Source organism: Leguminivora glycinivorella, chromosome 16, assembly GCF_023078275.1.
Source record: "Leguminivora glycinivorella isolate SPB_JAAS2020 chromosome 16, LegGlyc_1.1, whole genome shotgun sequence".
Taxonomy (NCBI): Eukaryota; Metazoa; Arthropoda; class Insecta; order Lepidoptera; family Tortricidae; genus Leguminivora; species Leguminivora glycinivorella.
Genome location: NC_062986.1, coordinates 12215699 through 12236015, shown reverse-complemented (window position 1 = coordinate 12236015; position 20317 = coordinate 12215699). Strand labels below are relative to the sequence as shown.

General features: G+C 38.7%; 4 protein-coding genes across 4 annotated transcripts; 1 reads left to right on the top strand and 3 right to left on the bottom strand.

Annotated features, from left to right (window-relative positions):
• Positions 1-47: 47 nt before the first annotated feature.
• Positions 48-9487, bottom strand: LOC125234768 (peptidyl-prolyl cis-trans isomerase FKBP8). The gene is made up of 8 exons (XM_048141162.1): positions 9331-9487; positions 9016-9201; positions 8730-8876; positions 7879-8141; positions 5228-5474; positions 4111-4386; positions 2850-2955; positions 48-2389 (listed from the first exon to the last, which is right to left on the bottom strand). The coding sequence occupies exons 2-7, from the start codon at positions 9199-9201 to the stop codon at positions 2875-2877; spliced, it is 1200 nt and encodes a 399-aa protein (XP_047997119.1). The 5' UTR covers positions 9331-9487; the 3' UTR covers positions 48-2389; positions 2850-2874.
• A 189-nt stretch (positions 9488-9676) lies between these two features.
• LOC125234769 (cyclin-dependent-like kinase 5) lies at positions 9677-11419 on the top strand. The gene is made up of 2 exons (XM_048141163.1): positions 9677-10488; positions 10575-11419. The coding sequence occupies exons 1-2, from the start codon at positions 9831-9833 to the stop codon at positions 10811-10813; spliced, it is 897 nt and encodes a 298-aa protein (XP_047997120.1). The 5' UTR covers positions 9677-9830; the 3' UTR covers positions 10814-11419.
• A 38-nt stretch (positions 11420-11457) lies between these two features.
• LOC125234767 (heat shock protein 67B1-like) lies at positions 11458-12772 on the bottom strand. The gene has a single exon (XM_048141161.1). It carries the CDS (start codon positions 12710-12712, stop codon positions 11480-11482), a length of 1233 nt encoding a protein of 410 aa, XP_047997118.1. The 5' UTR covers positions 12713-12772; the 3' UTR covers positions 11458-11479.
• Positions 12773-15390: 2618 nt separating this feature from the next.
• On the bottom strand, positions 15391-16523 carry LOC125234987 (DNA replication complex GINS protein PSF3). Its single transcript, XM_048141423.1, has 3 exons — positions 16347-16523; positions 15927-16195; positions 15391-15660 (listed from the first exon to the last, which is right to left on the bottom strand). The coding sequence occupies exons 1-3, from the start codon at positions 16432-16434 to the stop codon at positions 15436-15438; spliced, it is 582 nt and encodes a 193-aa protein (XP_047997380.1). The 5' UTR covers positions 16435-16523; the 3' UTR covers positions 15391-15435.
• Between the last annotated feature and the right edge of the window lie 3794 nt (positions 16524-20317).

Genomic DNA, 20317 nt, shown 5'->3' with positions numbered 1-20317 from the left:
AATAACATGCTCCCGGAAGATCACATGTATGTAAATAAAAGACAAACTGTCTTCAACAACGTTTATTAGTGTTTAATGGAACAATGTTTTTTTTTTTTCTTTTATCATGGGGCATTACAGACCCTTACACCAAACCATCGTCCTAAGTTAAAATAAATCTAATTTACTATGTCACATGTGACTATAACATCATTCTGACAAGATATCAGAATATTTATAGATGTGATGTATAAGTGTACTTCCCATTTGTTCTATAGAACTGAATAATCACTTTCTATGCCTTTTAACCACTTCAAAGCGTAATTAAGTTACCAAGATGAATTTAAAAAGTGTCGGCCATGTATTTTGTTTTACTTTAAGTACGCCGAAAGTGGCTAATCACTTTTTTTGGCCGTTTTTTCAGTGGCCAAGTTGTTTCTAAATATCTAAACACTTAACCGCATGATCAAATATTGTAGGTAAAGAAATATACACTCTATAAACCAACTGGGAGGGAACCATACTCGAAGTATGAGACATTTGAATTTGAAGGCTTATAGATACTACTAGATATAATTATAAATATGTAATGCCTTTTCAGTAAGCATTTCAGTGTCTGCCTTTCACTTCGAGAATTCCACTTTATTTAATAATCTTTATGTTCACAGTGTAATCACATTTATTTTCCGTGTTTAGACCATTTATTTATGTTCAATGTATTGTTATTGAAGTATTAATATCGTTATTACCTACTCGGTGTGTACAATATACCCATGATTTTGCCAATATAAAAATAAAGCTTTAAGTATATTTTTTTTTACAATATTTAATGTTAATAAAATGCAGAAATTAAAGCACCAATGATTTGAAAGTAAAATTATTAATAAATAAAGTTTGAATTTTTATTTATAATAACCCTGACAGCTGATTCAACCATTGTGGAATGCGATTTATAAATCTGTTCTTACACTAATAAAGTTAGATATCGAAAAATATTTTTAAATGTTTATCATACTGTTTTGATAGATATTTACTCTTATATTATTACTTTCTACGTCTCCAATTTTGGCACTACACAAACAAAAATAACTATGAAACATATACAGGTTTTTACTAAATATATACATATTGAATTTTCGACATAAATGCACGATCGAAGGAGAATTAAAAACTACCAGAGACCACTAAATAATAAAACTTTTACGTAATTTTCAAACAAAGTATAATTTCTTCAGAAGAAACTTATCAGATGTTTTTTGTTAAGAAACATGATGTTGATGATTTATCATTATTTCAAAAGAGCATACTTTTGTATGAAAATCACATTTTTTATTCATTAGTCTCTGGTTGAAAGTAAGCTAGAGCAGTCTTAGAGACCGCATCACAGAGTGTACGTTAACTCTAATTAACCTAACCTTTCCACCCATTTTTACATAAAGTACAAGTATCTACCCTAAATATCCGTGTGTTACACGAGTTACATAATAAGTACAGTGACGAGTCAGCGATTTGTCTAAAATGACGAAGTGTAGATTGACAAGCCAATTAACTAATAGAAAAAGACGGTAAATATGATGTTGACAAATATAAGTGCGAGTAATCGATCTCACTAACAAATTTTGGATATCGCGCCTTTTTCTACTGACAAAATTGGCTTGCTAGAGTATAGTTTGACGTAGTTACGCAAAAACGCTCAAATCCACATTAAATTTTCAGTTTCAGATGGATTGGAACGTTTCTGCGTAACTACGTCCAGTGAAATCTTCGATTCGTCTACAATTCCATTATAATCACAATCTTACGTAACACAAATGAATAAATGAAATCATAGACTAATTATAAGCACGAAATAAAATGGTAAACCTATAGGTTAGGTACATACCTAGAGAACAGAGTACCTACTGTCGCGCCACTGTACTCATTTCGTGTAATCGAAGCATAAGTGCTCTACCCGCGTTTTCACTTAAGGAGCTCGCACCACAGATTGCCAGTTTGCTTTGATATCTGCCTAGTTATTTCCCGCTGTTACTTTTTGACATTAACTGACAGGCTGATATTGTCCGGTAAACTGGTAATCTGTAAGCCTCTTAGTCTTTAAACAATTCTGAGCGAATAATCATTCTTCCGGTTAATAGAAAAACTGGATGAAAAAATATTTGCTCAAATCAATTGTTTTTAGAAACGGTGGAAACGCTGTTTTAGATTTATCTGAAGCTCTAACAAAATTGTAATAAAACTTATCATGTAAAAAATACAAAATAGGCAATGTAAAAATTGCATTTGTAGAGGATTTGAGTAGCGTAATATTTAACTGTTCGTTATATAGCTCGCTGTAAGCGTGACAAGCGCCTATAATGATATGAACTGTACGTAACCTTCCCCATCTAACCGCCTCATTGGAATATCAATTCTGAAAAAAAAAAAGGTTAATTTACAACAAAATCGTTATTAGGATCGAAAGTGAATTATCATTATCTGGCTCTATAGTCCTTGCATGTGAGCCTCTATTCGTAAAGTTTTAAGTAATCATATTAGTTTCCAATTCTTTTCCTATTTGTAAAGTAGGCAGGCAAGCATGTTCGCGCGATAAATGATTAAAACATCAAGCCGTCCCTATCGCACGGTGGTTTATCGTTTATCGCGCGACCATGCTATCGGTGCTGGATACTAATATAGGCAACGTGCTAAGGAAGAACTAACCCCTTACTTGTCTTATCCCAAATAGATCTAGTAACGCAGGCTGCGGGCATGAAACTTTTAATTCAGATGCAAATACGAGATCAATGAAGTGAGTTAACATTACTGGCAGCGACCCGATAGGCGGGTTCTCTGTTCGTAGGTAGTGTAGATACTATGTATTGTATACTCACAGCTCAACCCGCAGCCACGTGGTCATCAATGTCCCTGCATCTTGTACCGGTACACCAACACACTGGCCACGCCTACCAGCAGGCTCAGCAGACCCCACATCAGCATCTGTGTAGATGGAAAATTAACCTTAATTTCAGAATCATTAACTCTTTAGATGTTGGTTAACGTGTGTTTGTTTGAAGAATAGTGTGTTTGTTAGAAGTTTGAAGATTCATTTGGCGGGTAAAAGATTAGCTGGGTCCAAAGTCCAAACTGGCCGCACGCCTCGCGAGGCACTCCGGCAAAACGTCCGTGCTCATGCGCGCACGTTGACCTCGCCAGAGCAAATGTGTAAGATGGCGGCCGTCGGTCAGCTGTTCAAAATAGTTCTGCACATATTTAACTGAGTGTTCTTTTTAACTAAATGGCGTTCTATCCAAGATTAATCTTACCTGTTTCCGTTCCACGTACCTACCGATCCCTGGTCGCCCTCTGGTCACGCCGCTGTAACTCCTTCCTCGCCACAGCATCATCTCATGATGCGGCATTAGTGCATTTTCACACTATCCGATCCGATATCGGATGTAGGACCGATATCCCATACATTCAAGCCGCCATCTTTGATTTTTAGCTCAAAGCTAAGAATCAAAGATGGCGGCTTTCCTTCTGACGTCCGATATCGGATCTGTGAAAACGCACTTAGACGTGAGTCTAAACAGTGGCTCAGTGGGGCTTTTAGATTAGTATAATCTTACCAAATTTAGTTTTAGATGGCTTCTTATCCGGCGTCCATTTTAGGCCACCTTTAGGCGCTTGCGTGCCTAACATTCTCTTAGCCAGTTTTCTACCGACCGATCCCTGGTCGCTCTCTGCTCACACCGCTGTAGTTCCTTCCTCGCCCTAGCATTGTCTGATGCTGTTTTGTTTTAGCTGTCGATAGAACGGGATCGGACTCGATGTCCTTTTGTTTCTTACCTTAGCTTTCGACGGTTTCTTATCCGGCGTCCCTTTAGGCGCTTGCGTGCCTAACATTCTAGCCAGTTTCCGTTCCACCGACCGATCCCTAGTAGCCCTCTGCACACACCGCTGTAGTTCCTTCCTCGCCCCACCGTCATCCGATATTGTTTCAGCTTTCGATACAACACTAAGTTCTCGCATTTTGTACACATTTTTTAAAGACACACACGGGTCTTTAAAAAATGTTAGCTTTCGATGTTAGGTACATTTTATCATTTAGGCCGTAATCTGAGTATTGAAGCGTGACATTCTTTTATTTCTTACCTTAGTTTTCGACGGTTTCTTATCCGGCGTCCCTTTAGGCGCTTGCGTACCCAACATTCTCTTAGCCAGTTTCCGTTCCACGGACCGATCCCTGGTAGCCCTCTGTTCGCACCGCTGTAGTTCCTTCCTCGCGCCGGCGTCGTCGGGAGCTGCGGCCGCGGCCGCGCGGGCTGCCTCCAGCGCCTCGGAGTTGCGCCCCATGGCGGAGAGGATGCGAGACTTGCGGTATAGGGCTTTCGCGTTTTGGGGCTGGCAGGATAGCACGCGGGTCACTGCCTGGAAAATACAAAGAACACTTGACGTAAAACGAGTTTTCGTAAATCTGGAAGGAGTTGAAGGCCAAATTAAAGTCGTACCTCCAGTACCGCCTCATAAACGCCGGCCTTGAGCCTCTCCAGAAACGCTCTCAGCTTGTCAGACGTAGGCGCCAGCTCGCCCGACATGGTCAACTCTTTAATGCCTCCCTCCGACTGGTTCAGCACGTAGGTAAAACTAGAAGACTAACTTAAGCATTCGTACCTGCAGTGCCGCCTCGTATACGCCGGCCTTGAGCTGCGCTGCAGCCTGTGCAGCCATATTGTTATGCAAGCGTAACCGCTCCTCCAGCAACGCTCCCAACTCGTCAGACGTAGGCGCCAGCTCGCCAGACACCGTCAACTCTGTAATCCCTCCCTCCAAGTCATAGAGCACGACGGTAAATCTAGAAGACTTCCTTTTGCATTCGTACCTGCAGCGCCGCCTCGTAAACCCCGGCCTTGAGCTGCGCGGCAGCCATGTTGTTACGCACGCGTAACCGCTCCTCCAGCAACGCTCCCAACTCGTCAGACGTAGGCGCCAGCTCGCCAGACACCGTCAACTCTGTAATCCCTCCCTCCAAGTCATCTAGCACGACGGTAAATCTAATAAAAGAATAACTTTTGCATTCGTACCTGCAGTGCCGCCTCGTAAACCCCGGCCTTAAGCTGCACGCCAGCCATATTGTTACGCACGCGTAACCTCGCCTCCAGTAACGCTCTCAGCCCGTCAGACGTAGGCGCCAGCTCGCCAGACACCGTCAACTCTCTCCGAGTCATCTAGCACGACGGTAAATCTAGAAGACTAACATTTGCATTCGTACCTGCAGTGCCGCCTCGTAAACCCCGGCCTTGAGCTGCGCTGCAGCCATATTGTTGTGCACGCGTAACCGCTCCTCCAGCAACGCTCTCAACTCGTCAGACGTAGGCGCCAGCTCGCCAGATACAGTCGGCTCCGTGATCCCTCCCTCCGATTCGTCTAGCACGTCCAGCGCGCGACGGTAAAGCTGCACGGCTAGTTGAGCTTCGCCCCGGCCGTACCACCAGTTGCCGCGGGCGCGGCGGCGAGTTCTAACAACAAGAGTAACAAGATATATTAATTACGAAACAAGAAAGAAGCAAAATGGGGGAAAACGTTTGTTCACAAATATTTGTGAATCAAAACAAATATAGTGTAGTAACCATGCGTGTTGAAGGGTCCTCCATATCGTTCCCTACAGAAAGTCAACGTCCATTCAGTTCACGCATGGTATGGCATGACCTATTTCGCAAAGTTAGGTTCTGCCATCCATGACGTAAATCTAAAAATGAATATTTGATACAACACTTCGCCGCTATAAATAATGAGCGATGAGTAAAATTTCTAAGCCCATGTTTGGCAGCTGAAGTAGATGGCGCTGTACGATAAAACGACTTACGTTTGTTGCAACTCTGGGGTTAAAAGTGAGGATTCTAAGTTATACAAAACTTAAGTGGAGACATTACAGACTTGACCTTTAAGCATTGAAAACAATTGTTTTGTTATCAGGGCAATTGTGTGACACGATCTCATCAGCATAGATAACGTACAATGCACAGATTGCACAACGATTATGTGTCATTGACAGCTATAATTATTACTGCAGATTCTAATCTTTGATACCTAATCATCTTATTTTAATATGCAATCATTTTGAAGACTCTACCATTAAAACTGCTAGATAAAATTCTATAAAGACTAGTCTGGCTTAGTAGGTATCAATTCTTGTAAATCCGATGCTCCTGGCCAACCTGGGTTCGAATCCCTGTCGAAATTAATTCAACCAAATACCATGGGAGATACATATACGATGCCACAGACAATTTAAAATTTTAAAATTCGCAGTAAGGCCTCTGTCCTAGGGTTGTAAATAGAAAAAAAACCAAATGTTTTTCTTCTAAATTATGAAAAAAAAAACATGAAAAAAAACCGAGCACCTTGGTTTTTTTTCTAAATATGGTTTTTTTTCAGATGAACAAATAATACGACAATAACGGTTTTTCGTGAGTTGTAACGTGTTTCAATAACAATAACGTACATTTTAATTCAGTATACAAACGTTTATTGGGGAATCCCCGATGCGGCGTGTAGCGTGGAGAGGCGGTGGTGTTGCCAACAGTAAATAGTGATAACTACTAACTACAGATTTCGTAAATGTTACTTTTATAAGACCAGAAATTAAAGTTATTTGATTAAATTCGTTTAATAGTTAACATTAAGTCTAAAAAACCGTATATATGTATTAACTACCTTGCAAATTTTGAGATTTCGTACTTTAGAAAAAAAAACATACTCCAGAAAAAAAACTGTTTTTTTTTCATGTTTTTTTTCAAGCCAGAAAAAAAAACGTTTTTTTACAACCCATTCTGTCCTAAATTCCATTACATCTGCTGTGACCGTAACATGCTTTATCAGAATCAAACATAAACATTGATAACAGTAACCTTGATCTAGTATTTGAAGCTCTACAATATTATGGGACATGTTTCCGTTGTGCCAACTATGTGTGCTATTTTTATTATATGATAAATCTGAAACAGATGGAAACCATTTCAAAACTTATCAAGGGTAATTTTAAAACATGTATAGTCTAACGTAACAAGCGCTGGTAGCCTAGTACGTAATGAGGTCTCGGGTTCAAACCCTGAACTACCAATGAGTTTTTTGAAACTTATGCACGAAATATCATTGGAGATTTGCCAATTGCTTCATTCAAAACATTTTGGGGAAACTAGACTAATCCCAACAGGGTTTAGTGTACCCTGAGTTGTAAGGTCTGACGGTAGTCGCTTTCGTAAAAAGCCTATGCATCTACGCAAATCAAACGCCAACCCCTGTCTATTCTATGAAGTTTTGAAATCAATAATCAAAAAAATAACATACATAATTCCTATTCATAACATAGTTACCTAATTCGCGTAACTATGAATAAGGTCGGACACGACAATTTTATTCACACATTGATACGTGATTTCTACATTGAATTTACCCTTGATTCGTACAGATAAACAACTTAAACGTCATTGTGACGTCTTATTTGTTATTGTATGCATGACCCAAAATAAAAGCAAACCAGACCTGCCCTATCAAATATCTTCAATCTTGTTAGGGGAAAAGGCTAAATTAGGTTTTATTTTACGAAGTGTGCTATTTTTACATACATACCATATAATTATAATCTCACGCCTATATTCCCAAATGGGATAGGTGGAGCACATGAAACTGCTCAGTACCACCATTTGACAACTAAGGGGTGGACAGAAGCCCACAATATGTCATTGCAGTGACAGATTACCAGCCCATCACCTACAATCCCACAGTCGACTTCTACAACACCCGACACCCACTGGAGTAAAAGGGGTGGTGAAATTCTTAAGCCATCATCACATGGGTTGGGGTATTTTTATAAGGGCACAATTACTTCGAAAACTTTCAGGAATGTATTTATAGACTTACCCAATTTCCATTCTCTCAGCTATGGGCAAAGTTTCGTGCTCAGGTTCTTCACTCCAATCATGCAGTTCCAGTCGAGCCTCCAACCATGTTTCCGAATCGATTACCGGGCCCTCATAATTTACTGAAGTGCTCTCCCCGACCAAACCCTGGTTCTCTCCAGGTTTCAGCCCTACATCTCCATATGCAAACCGAGGAGCTATTTGTAGGAGGCACTCTTCTCCTTTGTACATAAGTGTGAGTGCTAAGTCCAATCCTTGTAGGATCTAGAAACATGTAGTCTAATTAGTATACATTTTCTAATAAAATGCTGCATTCCTTCATCCTTTATATAAGCTGATTACCTAATGTTTGCTGGGACAGCTAACATTGTGTAATGATAAATTAGGTAAAAAAATATTTTTGTCATTTAAAGTAATATTTATATATTTTTTTACAGTTTACATTAATTAACAGCATCTTTTTCTCTAATAGGCAAATTACTATTTTGTTCTCATATTTTATTCTTCCCACAATGAGGACCTGTTCCAACCTAATTTTATACATAAAAAATGTACAGCACAATAATAAAAAATATATGCATAATATAATTATTTGGCAATAGCTAAAAATTATTTAAATTCATGACTAATTGATAATGCCAATAGCATCAACAGTAAGGCTACATGTAAAGATATTATCATAATGTCTGATAAGGATAAGACAATAGTTATTGTTAGGAAGTAAAATTATTATTTTATTGCTTGCTGCTATAGACATTATAGTTCATATTTTGAAGATTATAGTACTTTCTAAAGCGCTAAAAACATGTGCTAAATATTAACATGTGCTAATGATATGATATTATCAATTACCTCATTATCCCCCAGATAAATTTTAACATGATCCCTCTTCTCAAATATGTCACCATTGCCACCTCGGATCTTGAGCTCATAGCTTATCCGACAAATATCACTTCTGTGTGGTCTAAGGCCTTCTGATTCATCTCCAGGCTTTAAAATCTACAACAAACATACCAGTTATTTATTGTTCAGGTTAACATCATGTTCTATTTTTTTTTACTAATCCAGCAGGTCAATGACTACCTACACAATATATAAATTAAATGTAAATAAATTCATACGAAATGACGTTTCTAACCTTTTTAAGTAGGGCACCTGAGCCAAGAACATCCTGCCACTCGTCAGTTTTGCTCTCTGGGGGTTTCTCGGTCTCTGCAGCCGCGGCCTCGGCTAGCTTCGCCTCCTCTATCTCGTGAGCCGTTGCCAGATCCTCAAAGGAACTGCTCTCCGACTGGTTCACCAAGGCATTATCTTCTTCGCTCATCTTAAAAACAATCACAATCTACGCACTTCTTTGCATACGTAAGTGTTTATCAATAGAAATCAAGAGTCACGATTATCATGTCACGTTCAATTATTAAAGTATATGTAAAATCGTTTTATAAACACTCACCTTTTAATCAACACGATAAAGAGAATAAACAAAAAGTGAAAAAGATGTGCCCTTTGAAATGAAAATATGACAAATCAACTTTTTTGGATTCTTAACTTTTTTTTATGAATGAAATCTGCAAATTTGAATTGAATGGTAAGATTGATTGATTAAGAATGGATTTTTCATTACGTTATCTGTGAAAATATTGTCTTGATTATATAAATACAAAATGAGAAGAAAACATTCGACGTAGCAGGTTAGCCAACATACGCAGAAGTATGAAAGATGACATTTTGACTATTTCAAACGTGAATAAAAACGCTCACATTTCAATATCCACGGTAGACTGAAAGGCAGTAAAAGGTTCAAACAACCTTTAGCTGTCTATTGTCACATTTGTCACTGTCAAATTGCCGAAAATTGAGTAGAGTAAAAAACATTATTCAATCGATTTCAATTAAATTAATAACTTAGTAATATATAATTACATTAACTAGCTTCAGCTACTTACAATAACCATGCAGAAATATGAGAAGTTAGAAAAAATCGGTGAGGGAACATACGGCACGGTATTCAAAGCGAAAAACAAAGAAACTCACGAAATAGTCGCCCTGAAACGAGTAAGGTTAGACGACGACGATGAAGGTGTACCATCATCCGCACTGCGGGAAATATGTCTTTTGAAAGAGCTAAAACACAAAAATATAGTTCGTCTGTACGATGTCCTGCACAGTGAGAAAAAGTTGACACTGGTATTTGAACATTGTGATCAGGATTTGAAGAAGTATTTTGATAGTTTGAATGGGGAGATTGATCTTGATGTAGTGAAATCGTTTATGTATCAGCTATTGCGAGGATTGGCTTTCTGTCACAGCCACAATGTACTTCATAGAGACCTGAAGCCTCAGAACTTGTTAATTAATAAGAATGGAGAATTGAAATTGGCAGACTTTGGTTTAGCCAGAGCATTTGGTATTCCAGTGAAGTGTTACTCTGCAGAGGTAGTCACACTGTGGTACAGGCCTCCTGATGTGCTCTTTGGTGCTAAGTTGTACACAACTAGTATTGACATGTGGTCAGCAGGATGCATATTTGCAGAGCTGGCAAATTCTGGCAGGCCACTGTTTCCTGGTTCAGATGTCGATGACCAACTCAAAAGGATCTTCAAATTACTTGGTAACTACATTTTGACTTTAATGAACATGTACTTATGCACAATATACAAATATTTGTTTTCTTATTAGAATCTTATTTGATTTCAGGTACCCCTAATGAAGATACTTGGCCAGGTGTTACCCAGCTCCCTGACTACAAGCCGCTGCCGGTGTACCAGCCGAGCCTAGGAATAGCACAAGTAGTCCCCCGACTACCAGGAAAGGGCCGGGACCTCTTAGCCCGCTTGCTCACCTGCAACCCGGCACTCCGGATGCCTGCTGATGATGCCATGGCCCATGCTTACTTCCACGACTTGAATCCATCAGTGAAGAATGACAGATGTTAACAATCAATACATCCATACAAATGTACCTCTGAATTATTAGTTTCTAATAAGAATACAGAGGTACAAGAGTGTTGTGATGATGAAAAAAATAATTGAACAATCAGACTGTAATTGTGGATACTTGGGTAGTTTTGGTGTTTTAGTAATTAAATTGTGATGCCAAAAGTCTGATCTTATGACAGACAGAGCTAATTGTTAGATGTGGACAGGGAACTTAGTAATGATCTCAATGAAATAATTAAATTTATGTGCTAGTATTTAATATATACATTTTGATTTTTAACATTCTAATATAAAGATTAATAAAATAAGAAATACAATTGACAGGTTAAGTATAAATTAAGATTAAAGTTCATCTGTTTGTATATTGATAGATAGATAGTACTGTATTTGCATTTACATTCAAATTATACTGAACTATTGGGGTATCTAACTAATAATTGTATTGCTTGTGTTACTGTAATATTTTTTACAATAGAATGTAAGTATAATTTAGGGTCATTAGACTTCATCAATGTTTGTAAATATTATGCTGTTTGTAATATCTTGACTGATATTCCTTTTAATGAACTTTTACTGGGCTATTACTAATTTTAATCATAATTGTTAAATACAATTTAGTGTAATAAACATTTTGTGACATATAATAGTTCTATATTAATTTGATTATTTCTTAATTTCTAGAGTTTTATCCAGTTCAGATGACAAGATGTCACATACAAAGTCACTTAACTCTTCACTAATCTCTTGTATATTAGAAGTCATAGAGGCCTTATAACTGGTTGAACTTTCAATACATTCTGACACCGAAGAGGTGCTAGTGACCTCTGACATTTCTGACTTGGTCATTCTAGAATAACCAGCTTTTTCAGACATAGCAGCACTTGATTTTTCAAATTTTTGTTCTAACATTTCTTCTGATTTTGTCATTGTATTATCAAACAGATCAAACTTTTCTTCTGATGTCTCACTCAACTTTGCAAATGTTTGTTCCAACTTTTCAGCAGATGGAGACATTGCTGCACTTGTCCTTTCCCCAGAAAGCCCAGAATCTGAAGTAGTTGCTCTTGTTTTTTGTTCGACTATTTCTGATTTTGACAAAGCTGATTTATACATTTTTTCACACTTTTCATCTGAAGCTAATGCAGCAGCATTAGCCTGGGCAAAAGTTTGTTCCAACATTTCGGATGTGTTTTTTCCTATTTGGCAAGTTTTCAGTTTGTCTTGATCTACCTTTTCTTTTTTCTCTATTGTTTCGGAACTTTCTGAAGCAGCTTCCCGAAGTAATTCAGGTTTTAATAACAGACAACAATGGTCTTCCTTCAACATGATTTGTGTATTATTTTTATTAAGATCTTCTCTCTTAATTTCAGCAGATGTGTCTTTTTGATCTGTGTTAATGACTGATTTAGTTCCTTCTTCCTTCTTAGGACATGGTTTACATAACGTTATCGGGACAATTTGTTCGTTTTTCGGCAATTCTTTCGACTTATTCGCTACTACAGTGAGAATACCATCTGACGACAATTTTGAAATAACATCTTCCGGCATACAATTGCTTGGCAAAGCATAACGCCTCATAAAATGTCTGGATACAAAACCGTGTTCGTCCTTCCTCTCCTCATGCTTTCCTTCGACGATAATTTGCTTGTTTGCCACTTTAACACTTAGTTCATCAGGCCGAAAATGTTGCACATCCAATGTTACCTTCAATGATTCCTTTTCATTGTTTATTGTTGAGCCAAAGTCCTTATCGACGCTTTGTGAAGTGAATTTCCATGGCCTATAGTAGTTTTTGTAGGTGGTGTAGAAGGGGAATAGGAAGTCATTTGGAGTGATGCACATTCCAAAGTTTTGGTCGAATATCCGGGAGGGCCACAGCGAAGGCGGGAAGGCCATTCTAATCGCGAAAGAAATGAGGCGTCGAGCAATATCTAAAGTGCACTGGGAGAAAATGCGTTGTGCCAAATGCTTTTAAACCCTGGCGCTTCCTATTTGTTTCCTACTTTTGCTAAGGATGTCCCTCATATATGAGCATATTTTTTTCAATTATCACGTTTCAATACCTTTCTGTATTATATGTAGGTAGGTAAATACCTACTCGTAAAATTATAGTTTAAGTACTTTTGTTGTCATTTTGTTCTTCATACCTATTACCCGAGTTTTCGACTGTTGGAAGCTACTTTCAAACAAAAGCTCCCGGATGTTTGTCTGACATTGTAATCTCAACCGGTAACAATTGCACTACACTTTCTCATGTATATGTTTTTTTAAATGTAGGTAGGCCTAAGTACCTTTTAGCAAACACTGTTTGGAATCGGTACCTACATTCATATTATGAATCAATATCTGGGCGACCGAGCTTCGCTCGGTTCTATTTTAATATATCACGTCTTTAGATAAAAAAAAAACTCTTATAAATACAAAAACAAAAAAAAAAGACAAAAAACAAAAACTTAATTTCTGGCCGGGATTCGAAACCCTGACACCTACGATCTATCTGCGTACATTAGACCGACCTCGTGCGACTGAGCTAAGCGGAATCGATGCGCGCGCGGCGAAATTAAGGACCATATTTTACGTTTACAAATGCGAAAGAAAAACTCATGAAAACTCGAAAATTCGCGTTTTCCGGGATCTAAGGCTACGCTAGATCGATTTTTCACCCCCGAAAACCCCCACAAAACAAATTTCAGCGAAATCGTTAGAGCGGTTTCCGAGATCGTCGGTATATATAAATAAATAATATCTGGGCGACCGAGCTTCGCTCGGTTCTATTTTAATATATCACGTCTTTAGATAAAAAAAAAACTCTTATAAATACAAAAACAAAAAAAAGACAAAAAACAAAAACTTAATTTCTGACCGGGATTCGAAACCCTGACACCTACGATCTATCTGCGTACATTAGACCGACCTCGTGCGACTGAGCTAAGCGGAATCGATGCGCGCGCGGCGAAATTAAGGACCATATTTTATGTTTACAAATGCGAAAGAAAAACTCATGAAAACTCGAAAATTCGCGTTTTCCGGGATCTAAGGCTACGCTAGATCGATTTTTCACCCCCGAAAACCCCCACAAAACAAATTTCAGCGAAATCGTTAGAGCGGTTTCCAAGATCGTCGGTATATATAAATAAATAAATAAATAAATAAATAAATAAATAAATAAATATACAAGAATTGCTCGTTTAATAGTATAAGATATAAATAAATAAATTAATAAATAAATAAATATACAAGAATTGCTCGTTTAATAGTATAAGATTTCCATCTGTTTCGCTGCATTCAGATGGTACTGTGAACGGCCTATGGCGATGGACTCATTAATTCATAAAAGCCAGAAATAAAATAGTATGATTTAGTTGGTTCAGCCCTAACTGGCATCAATAGCGATCGACGACTGGTAGGTGTCTATTTTAATCGGCGACATTAAGGTACGAATATAAATAAATACTAGGGCTGTGGCCGAAATATCGTATTACTCAGCCTGTTCCGTTACAGACAGTAATGGGCCCTAAACTAAGATTTATGGGTCAATTAGGAATGGCTATTGCATTCTAAGGTTATGGTTATTGCATTCTGTTTATTAACAAGTGTCTCCGGCGCATCTTGGGTATTTACTGGCCGACAACTATTTCAAACGCTAGATTGTGGCAGCTGACGGGACAAAAGCCCGTAGGCCAGGAAATACGCGCACGGAAGTGGCGATGGATAGGGCACGTGCTACGCAGAGCAGATAACTACCTGTCCAAGCAGGGTCTCTGCTGGCAATCACCTGGCAGTAGACGGTCGGGACGGCCTTGTACCACGTGGAGGCGGTCAGTGGAAAAGGAGGCTGGCGCAAGTGGACTAGGCTGGAAGGATTTGGAAGCAGTCGCCCAGGATCGTGAAAAGTGGGAGATTCTTCTAAGAGCCCTATGTCCCTAGTGAGGGATAACAGGAATACATCATCATCATCATCATTGCATTCTAAGTACATCTGTACACACTATCATTTATCAGTAATATATAAATGATAATTAATAACAGGTCCCTTTATGGGAGTCATTATCTGACAGGCTTGGAAAGGGAGAAGGGCAGTTCATATGGTCCGGTTCATAAAACATAGTGATTCAATGTTCTTTGATAATGGTCTATGCCCAAGGGGATAGGTATACATTTAGTTGGATCATGTATGCTCTAACCTAGCTAAAGGGACAGCTGACTCATTAGCCATGTCATGTTCTAGGATAATACACTCATTCATTCAATAATCAGTTCAAGCCCTAATTAAATAAAGAATAGCTCAAAAAAGGCAAAAATAATTATGAATTATTTATTTATTTAAACTTTATTGTACAGTAAAAAAATGTACAAAAGGCGAACTTAATACCAAAAGGCATTCTCTACCAGCTAACCTTTGGGCCAAACAGAGATCAATAAGAGCAAATAGGTGCAAGAAATATAACAAGACGAGAAATTGAATATCTACTACATAATTAAAAAATTAATGTTATTAATGTTGTTGAAATTAATCTGATGATCGAATTATGTTAGTGTATGAGCTTTATTTAAGAAACAATGAAACTAGTATAAACAAACTTATAATTTTACTTTATTTAAATACTTCTTGGTTCTTTTTACAACATTTCCATCTCTGCTCGTTTCCGTTTCCTATGATTGGCTACCATGTTAGCAGTAGTGAGAGGGCAGTCTCCTCTCTGTAGCCAGCTGGACAGAGCCTTCTCTGTAACAGCAGCGGATGCTGCGCGTCTTCTCTCGCTAGCAGATAAGGGTTGGATGGAACCAATCGAGTCACTGGACACACTGGCAGCCATCAGCATACGGAATCTTTGTCTGAAAGTCTAAAAAGATTAAGAATTTAGAAATTGGAATTATAAATTAAGTATAAGCCAGTATGTCATGCTAATAACCAAGGGTCGAGGAAAACACCCATAATTTTGAAGTAATAACATAACCAAAATTTGAAGTATTTGGCTCAAATTATTTGTACAATCTAGTCATGAATGTCATCATTTATAGCACATTTAAACATTCGCATGTTGTAAGGAAAGAGTTTTTTTCGGGTCTGACCCTTAGTAATAATGCTCACAAAATGATGGTGGCTTACATTGATTAATGTAGATTTTACTTCGCCTTTTATATCATGTTTTGCCACATAGCACCCAAGCTCGTAGAAATGGGGCCCTAGCTTGTGCATGTCCACTGTACAGGCATCTGCATTAAGAATTTCCCTGTAAGCATCTTTATATATTTTAGGCAGGTCCACGTTAAGCAAGGGAGGCCTCCTCGAATTTAACGCCTCTGCTAACCACAGCGGCACGTCAAGGTTTGAACCAGCTTTAAGGTCATCTTCGGCGGCTGACGGGTCCAAAAATCCTGTGGAATACGGGTCGTAATGTATCAAAACTACATAATGTGAAAATGTATGATAAACGAGCGTGGAAGGATCTCGTGAAGGCCCTATGCACCTATGGGGTGCCCTAGAGACAACAACAATAACAAACGAGTTTATGTATAGAATACTAACCCATTTTAGGCAAATCGTGTAAAAATTTGCATGGGACCCTTTCATTAGTGACTAATATGTCTGATATAGATAGGTAAGAATTATCCATAGTAATACTTTGATGCTTGTATTCCTATTATTTTATATTCTATTATAATTTTATTTACAATATCGATAAAGCGCAAATCGTACACGCAACTGTCAATGCCGATTTCCCGCGCATTTAGCTGTCAAAGTCGAGTGAGTTTTATTTTATCCATTCACTATACTTTTTTTTTTTTTTTTTTTTTTTTCCATTCACTATACAGCAAGACTGGCAAGAGAAAGGCCCCCCACAGACGGGAGACAAAACTGTTTTGTCTCCGTCGTATTTGTATGAAAAGTTGCGTCGCCTCGTGTGCGCACCTTCATACTAGCCCATAGACCGAGCGACGGAGACAAAACAGTTTTGTCGCCCGTGTGCGCGGAGCCTAAAATCTCATGTGGCCGCTGTACACATATGGCCAACGGTTCCACCAACCCTTTATCCCTTCAGGTGGCGAAATCCGGAGAAAAAAGTAATTCAGGGACTTAAATATACATTTATTTACACTTATATCTCTTTTTTTTAATATATTACAGTACAATTTTTGCGAAAAAGACGGTTTTTAAACACGTGTCTCAAACATGGCAGGCGGATGGTCCAATCAAATTGGGTCATATTTCAAGTTGTTTTGAAGTTGAATGTGTTGAACCTTTACTGAATGCCGTCCTTGTTTAGTGACGAATGGTTCGTGCAAGTATGAGGAAGCTAGATATAGTTTTAGACGGTTTTATTTATATATTTAGTCGCACGGGGTCCGGGAGCCTGTCCCTGCCACTTAACAGCTTGTTTAGCTAGGAACACACTACGCGGACGTCCGTCGTAAATCGACCGCGGACGGGAATCTGGACAATGGAAATACACATAACCGTGCAAACTATCGGTCGACGGACGCGGACGTGGCCTTGAGCGCACGGACGTCCGATCGAAATCTGGCTCTCTGGATGTTTTGTTCCGTGCACACTGATAGGTCGCGGTCGCGGTCGTTTTACGACGGACGTCCGCGTAGTATGTTCCTAGCTTTTTTCCCAGAGTCCGGCTCCCGGCGCCTGCCACTTAACGGAATGTTTTATAAAATGACCGCGCCACTTCTTCCCTATGCAACTTGTAGCTCTGCCACCTGAGGGGTTATGAAACCCCTTGGCCAAGATAAGAGCCGCTGTTTACACATTGGCGAACCAATCACTTGGCATTGACTCTTCATGAAAGATGGACGTGGAATGGAAAAGGCTAGGAAATTCTAGGTCATTTACGTTGTCAGCAAAATTTGATTTAAAAATAATAACCCCGTAGTAAAATTAAATTATTTGAAATATTAACAATTTTTTGAATATTCTGATAAGAACATTTATCTTTTTTAGGAAATACATTAAACATTTGCAAGGTTATTTTATTTCCTAAATGCTACACCAAGAATATTATATAATATTCTTGTGCTACACTACTATTGGCATAGATAAACTTATTATTTTCGTAAATATTTCACTACTGTCCTCTCTGACGGCTGACGACCAACTGAAGGAAGCGCCAACGTGTAAACGCAGTTGGCCATTGGCGCCAAGATCCTTTGATGTGTGGACAAAAAACCGACACCAATCGGTTGGACGGCAAGCGCAAGCGCCAACTGCCAACTTACGGCCAAGTAGCCCTCTACACGCTTGGCCAAGGGGGTTGGTGGAACCGTTGGCCAAATGTGTACAGCGGCCATATATTACGCTCAGCGCACATGGATGCAACAGTTGCACGGCGACATTTTTTGTCTCTGTCGTGCGTCCAAGGAGTGACGACAGAGACAAAAAATGTCGCCGTACAACTGTTGCATCCGTGTGCGCGGGCCCTTAACCCCCGACGCAAAAACGACGGGGTGTTATAAGTTTGACGTGACTCGTGTCTGTGTGACTGTCTGTGGTATCGTAGCTCCCGAACGGATGAACCGATTTAGATTTAGTTTTTTTTGTCTGAAAGCTAAATTAGTCGGGAGTGTTCCTAGCCTATGTTTCATGAAAATCGGTCTACTATGTAGCGGTCTCGGAGGTAGCGGTCGGTAGTTTTTTCAAAATTTTATTTTAGTGGTTTTTTATTTATTTTCTTTAAATGACTTGATGGAAACTGGAAACGAAAAAAACAACAATCGCCTAGCATTATTGCCGTGCAAGTCAGTACTTGAACAGAGCCCTTTAGGCCTTTACGCTCCGCGCACACGGATGCAACAGTTGCACGGCGACATTTTTTGTCTCTGTCTTGCGTCGGGGGAGTAACGACAGAGACAAAAAATGTCGCCGTGCAACTGTTGCATCCGTGTGCGCGTGCCCTTACTTTGTGACAACCAATGTGAACGAATGAATGAATGAAAACTACTATGTTGTCTATGTTTTGCAAGTTTGCAACAAGCAGTGTTGCCAGATCTACTGATTTAGCAGTAGATCTACCTGATTTTGAAAAAATCTACTGATCTACTGCTTTTTTTGTAATTTTTCAAGAAATCTACCTGCTTTTTCCCAAATCGATATTTTTAGTATAAACAATTGGATTGGCTACAAATTTTTATTATAGACGGTCCAACTTAGTCAAGGCGCGAAATTAAAATTTTCTATGGGCCAACTGTCATCCCTTCATTTCTTAAAGTTGCTGCTTTTTTCTAGTGACAGAAATCGCTTGAGAGACTTTATATCTGTGATTGTTCGTAGTGTAGTGGTAGCTTTGCATTAGCAATAGCTATTTAGGCGGGTGCAAGAGTTTGATGTTTGTATGGTTTAATATTCTGTATTTATATCAAATAATAGTACATTACGTCAGATGCCGGGAAAGAAGGGCTTACATGCTGTGTAGGTATATCCATCTGAGTAGGATAGTGATACGAAGCCTGTAAGCCCTTTTCACGGCGAGGCATGTAATTATAGTACTTTTATCAAACTTGCAATGATATAAAAAAAAATCTACTAGGCAAAAAGAAAACTCTTCTAATTCCGCGCCAATTTTTTTTTTAACTCTGAGGTAACTTATTAAACGGTGACATTCAGGTGCATTAGTACCTACTATTAATGTTTTTTTTTTCTGATTACTAAATGTCATGGTGTAGTGTCAGCATTTCACGTTTAGAAACAAATGGAGGGTGCTTTACAGGCAGGCTTTTTTTTACTGTAAACTGTACTATGAAATATTATCTTCACTCAGCTCACCGGACACGTAGTAGTCCCGACAACATTTCATTGCAAGTTTGAGAAAAAGTTCTTATTTGTGCAACTGCCCCATCGATACTGAATAGGAATGGAATCAATTGAATGCATCCTACACCTTATAAAACAAAGTCCCCCTTCGCGTCTGTCTATGCGTGTTCGCGATAAACTCAAAAACTACTGAACGGATTTTCATGCGGTTTTCACCTATGAATAAGTGATTCTTGGGGAAGATTTAAGCATATAATTTGTTGAGACTTTGTTTGAAATATAACGATGTTTGCTAAACAAGTCGGACAAAATCCCACTTTCTGAGAGCCTTAATCGAAAACGCTGCCCAAACCGTTTGAGCTATATCATGATCTGTATGGCGAAATATTGTTCTCATAGGTTTACATAAAAGTCCGCGAAAGCATATGTCTATCTTTTACGGATAACTTACTATGTATAACCATTTTTAATCCCCATGCGTACCTGGGGCGGGCCGCTAGTGTGGAATAAAGTTTATCTTCGTAAAAATTGTATGGGATAAGTTTTTTTTTGATGTGTGGCCGGATTCTGATTCGGTTTTTTTTTTCATACAAACATTTGATCATGGATAAGAAAGAAAAAAGTTTATCAAAAATGACCTTCGTATGTTTTTTCCAAAACCTATCAACGCCAATCTCCATGAATTTGAGATCGCGAGAAGTCTAAAAGAGTTCCAGGACCGTGTTCGTGTCACAGTATAATTT

What these genes read in the sequence shown, in the direction of transcription:
- LOC125234768 (XM_048141162.1), bottom strand. Translation starts at nt 9,201, where the DNA reads ATGAGCGAAGAAGATAATGCCTTGGTGAACCAGTCGGAGAGCAGTTCC. An exon ending in GCTGAGAGAATGGAAATTGG is followed by an intron (nt 5,475 to 7,878) that starts GTAAGTCTATAA and finishes TCTTGTTGTTAG; the next exon opens with AACTCGCCGCCGCGCCCGCG. An exon ending in TTTACGAGGCGGCACTGCAG is followed by an intron (nt 4,387 to 5,227) that starts GTACGAATGCAA and finishes TGTATTTTCCAG; the next exon opens with GCAGTGACCCGCGTGCTATC.
- LOC125234987 (XM_048141423.1), bottom strand. Translation starts at nt 16,434, where the DNA reads ATGGATAATTCTTACCTATCTATATCAGACATATTAGTCACTAATGAA. An exon ending in ACACGATTTGCCTAAAATGG is followed by an intron (nt 16,196 to 16,346) that starts GTTAGTATTCTA and finishes CGTATTCCACAG; the next exon opens with GATTTTTGGACCCGTCAGCC. An exon ending in TAAAATCTACATTAATCAAT is followed by an intron (nt 15,661 to 15,926) that starts GTAAGCCACCAT and finishes TAATCTTTTTAG; the next exon opens with ACTTTCAGACAAAGATTCCG.
- LOC125234767 (XM_048141161.1), bottom strand. Translation starts at nt 12,712, where the DNA reads ATGGCCTTCCCGCCTTCGCTGTGGCCCTCCCGGATATTCGACCAAAAC.
- LOC125234769 (XM_048141163.1), top strand. Translation starts at nt 9,831, where the DNA reads ATGCAGAAATATGAGAAGTTAGAAAAAATCGGTGAGGGAACATACGGC. An exon ending in AAGGATCTTCAAATTACTTG is followed by an intron (nt 10,489 to 10,574) that starts GTAACTACATTT and finishes ATTTGATTTCAG; the next exon opens with GTACCCCTAATGAAGATACT.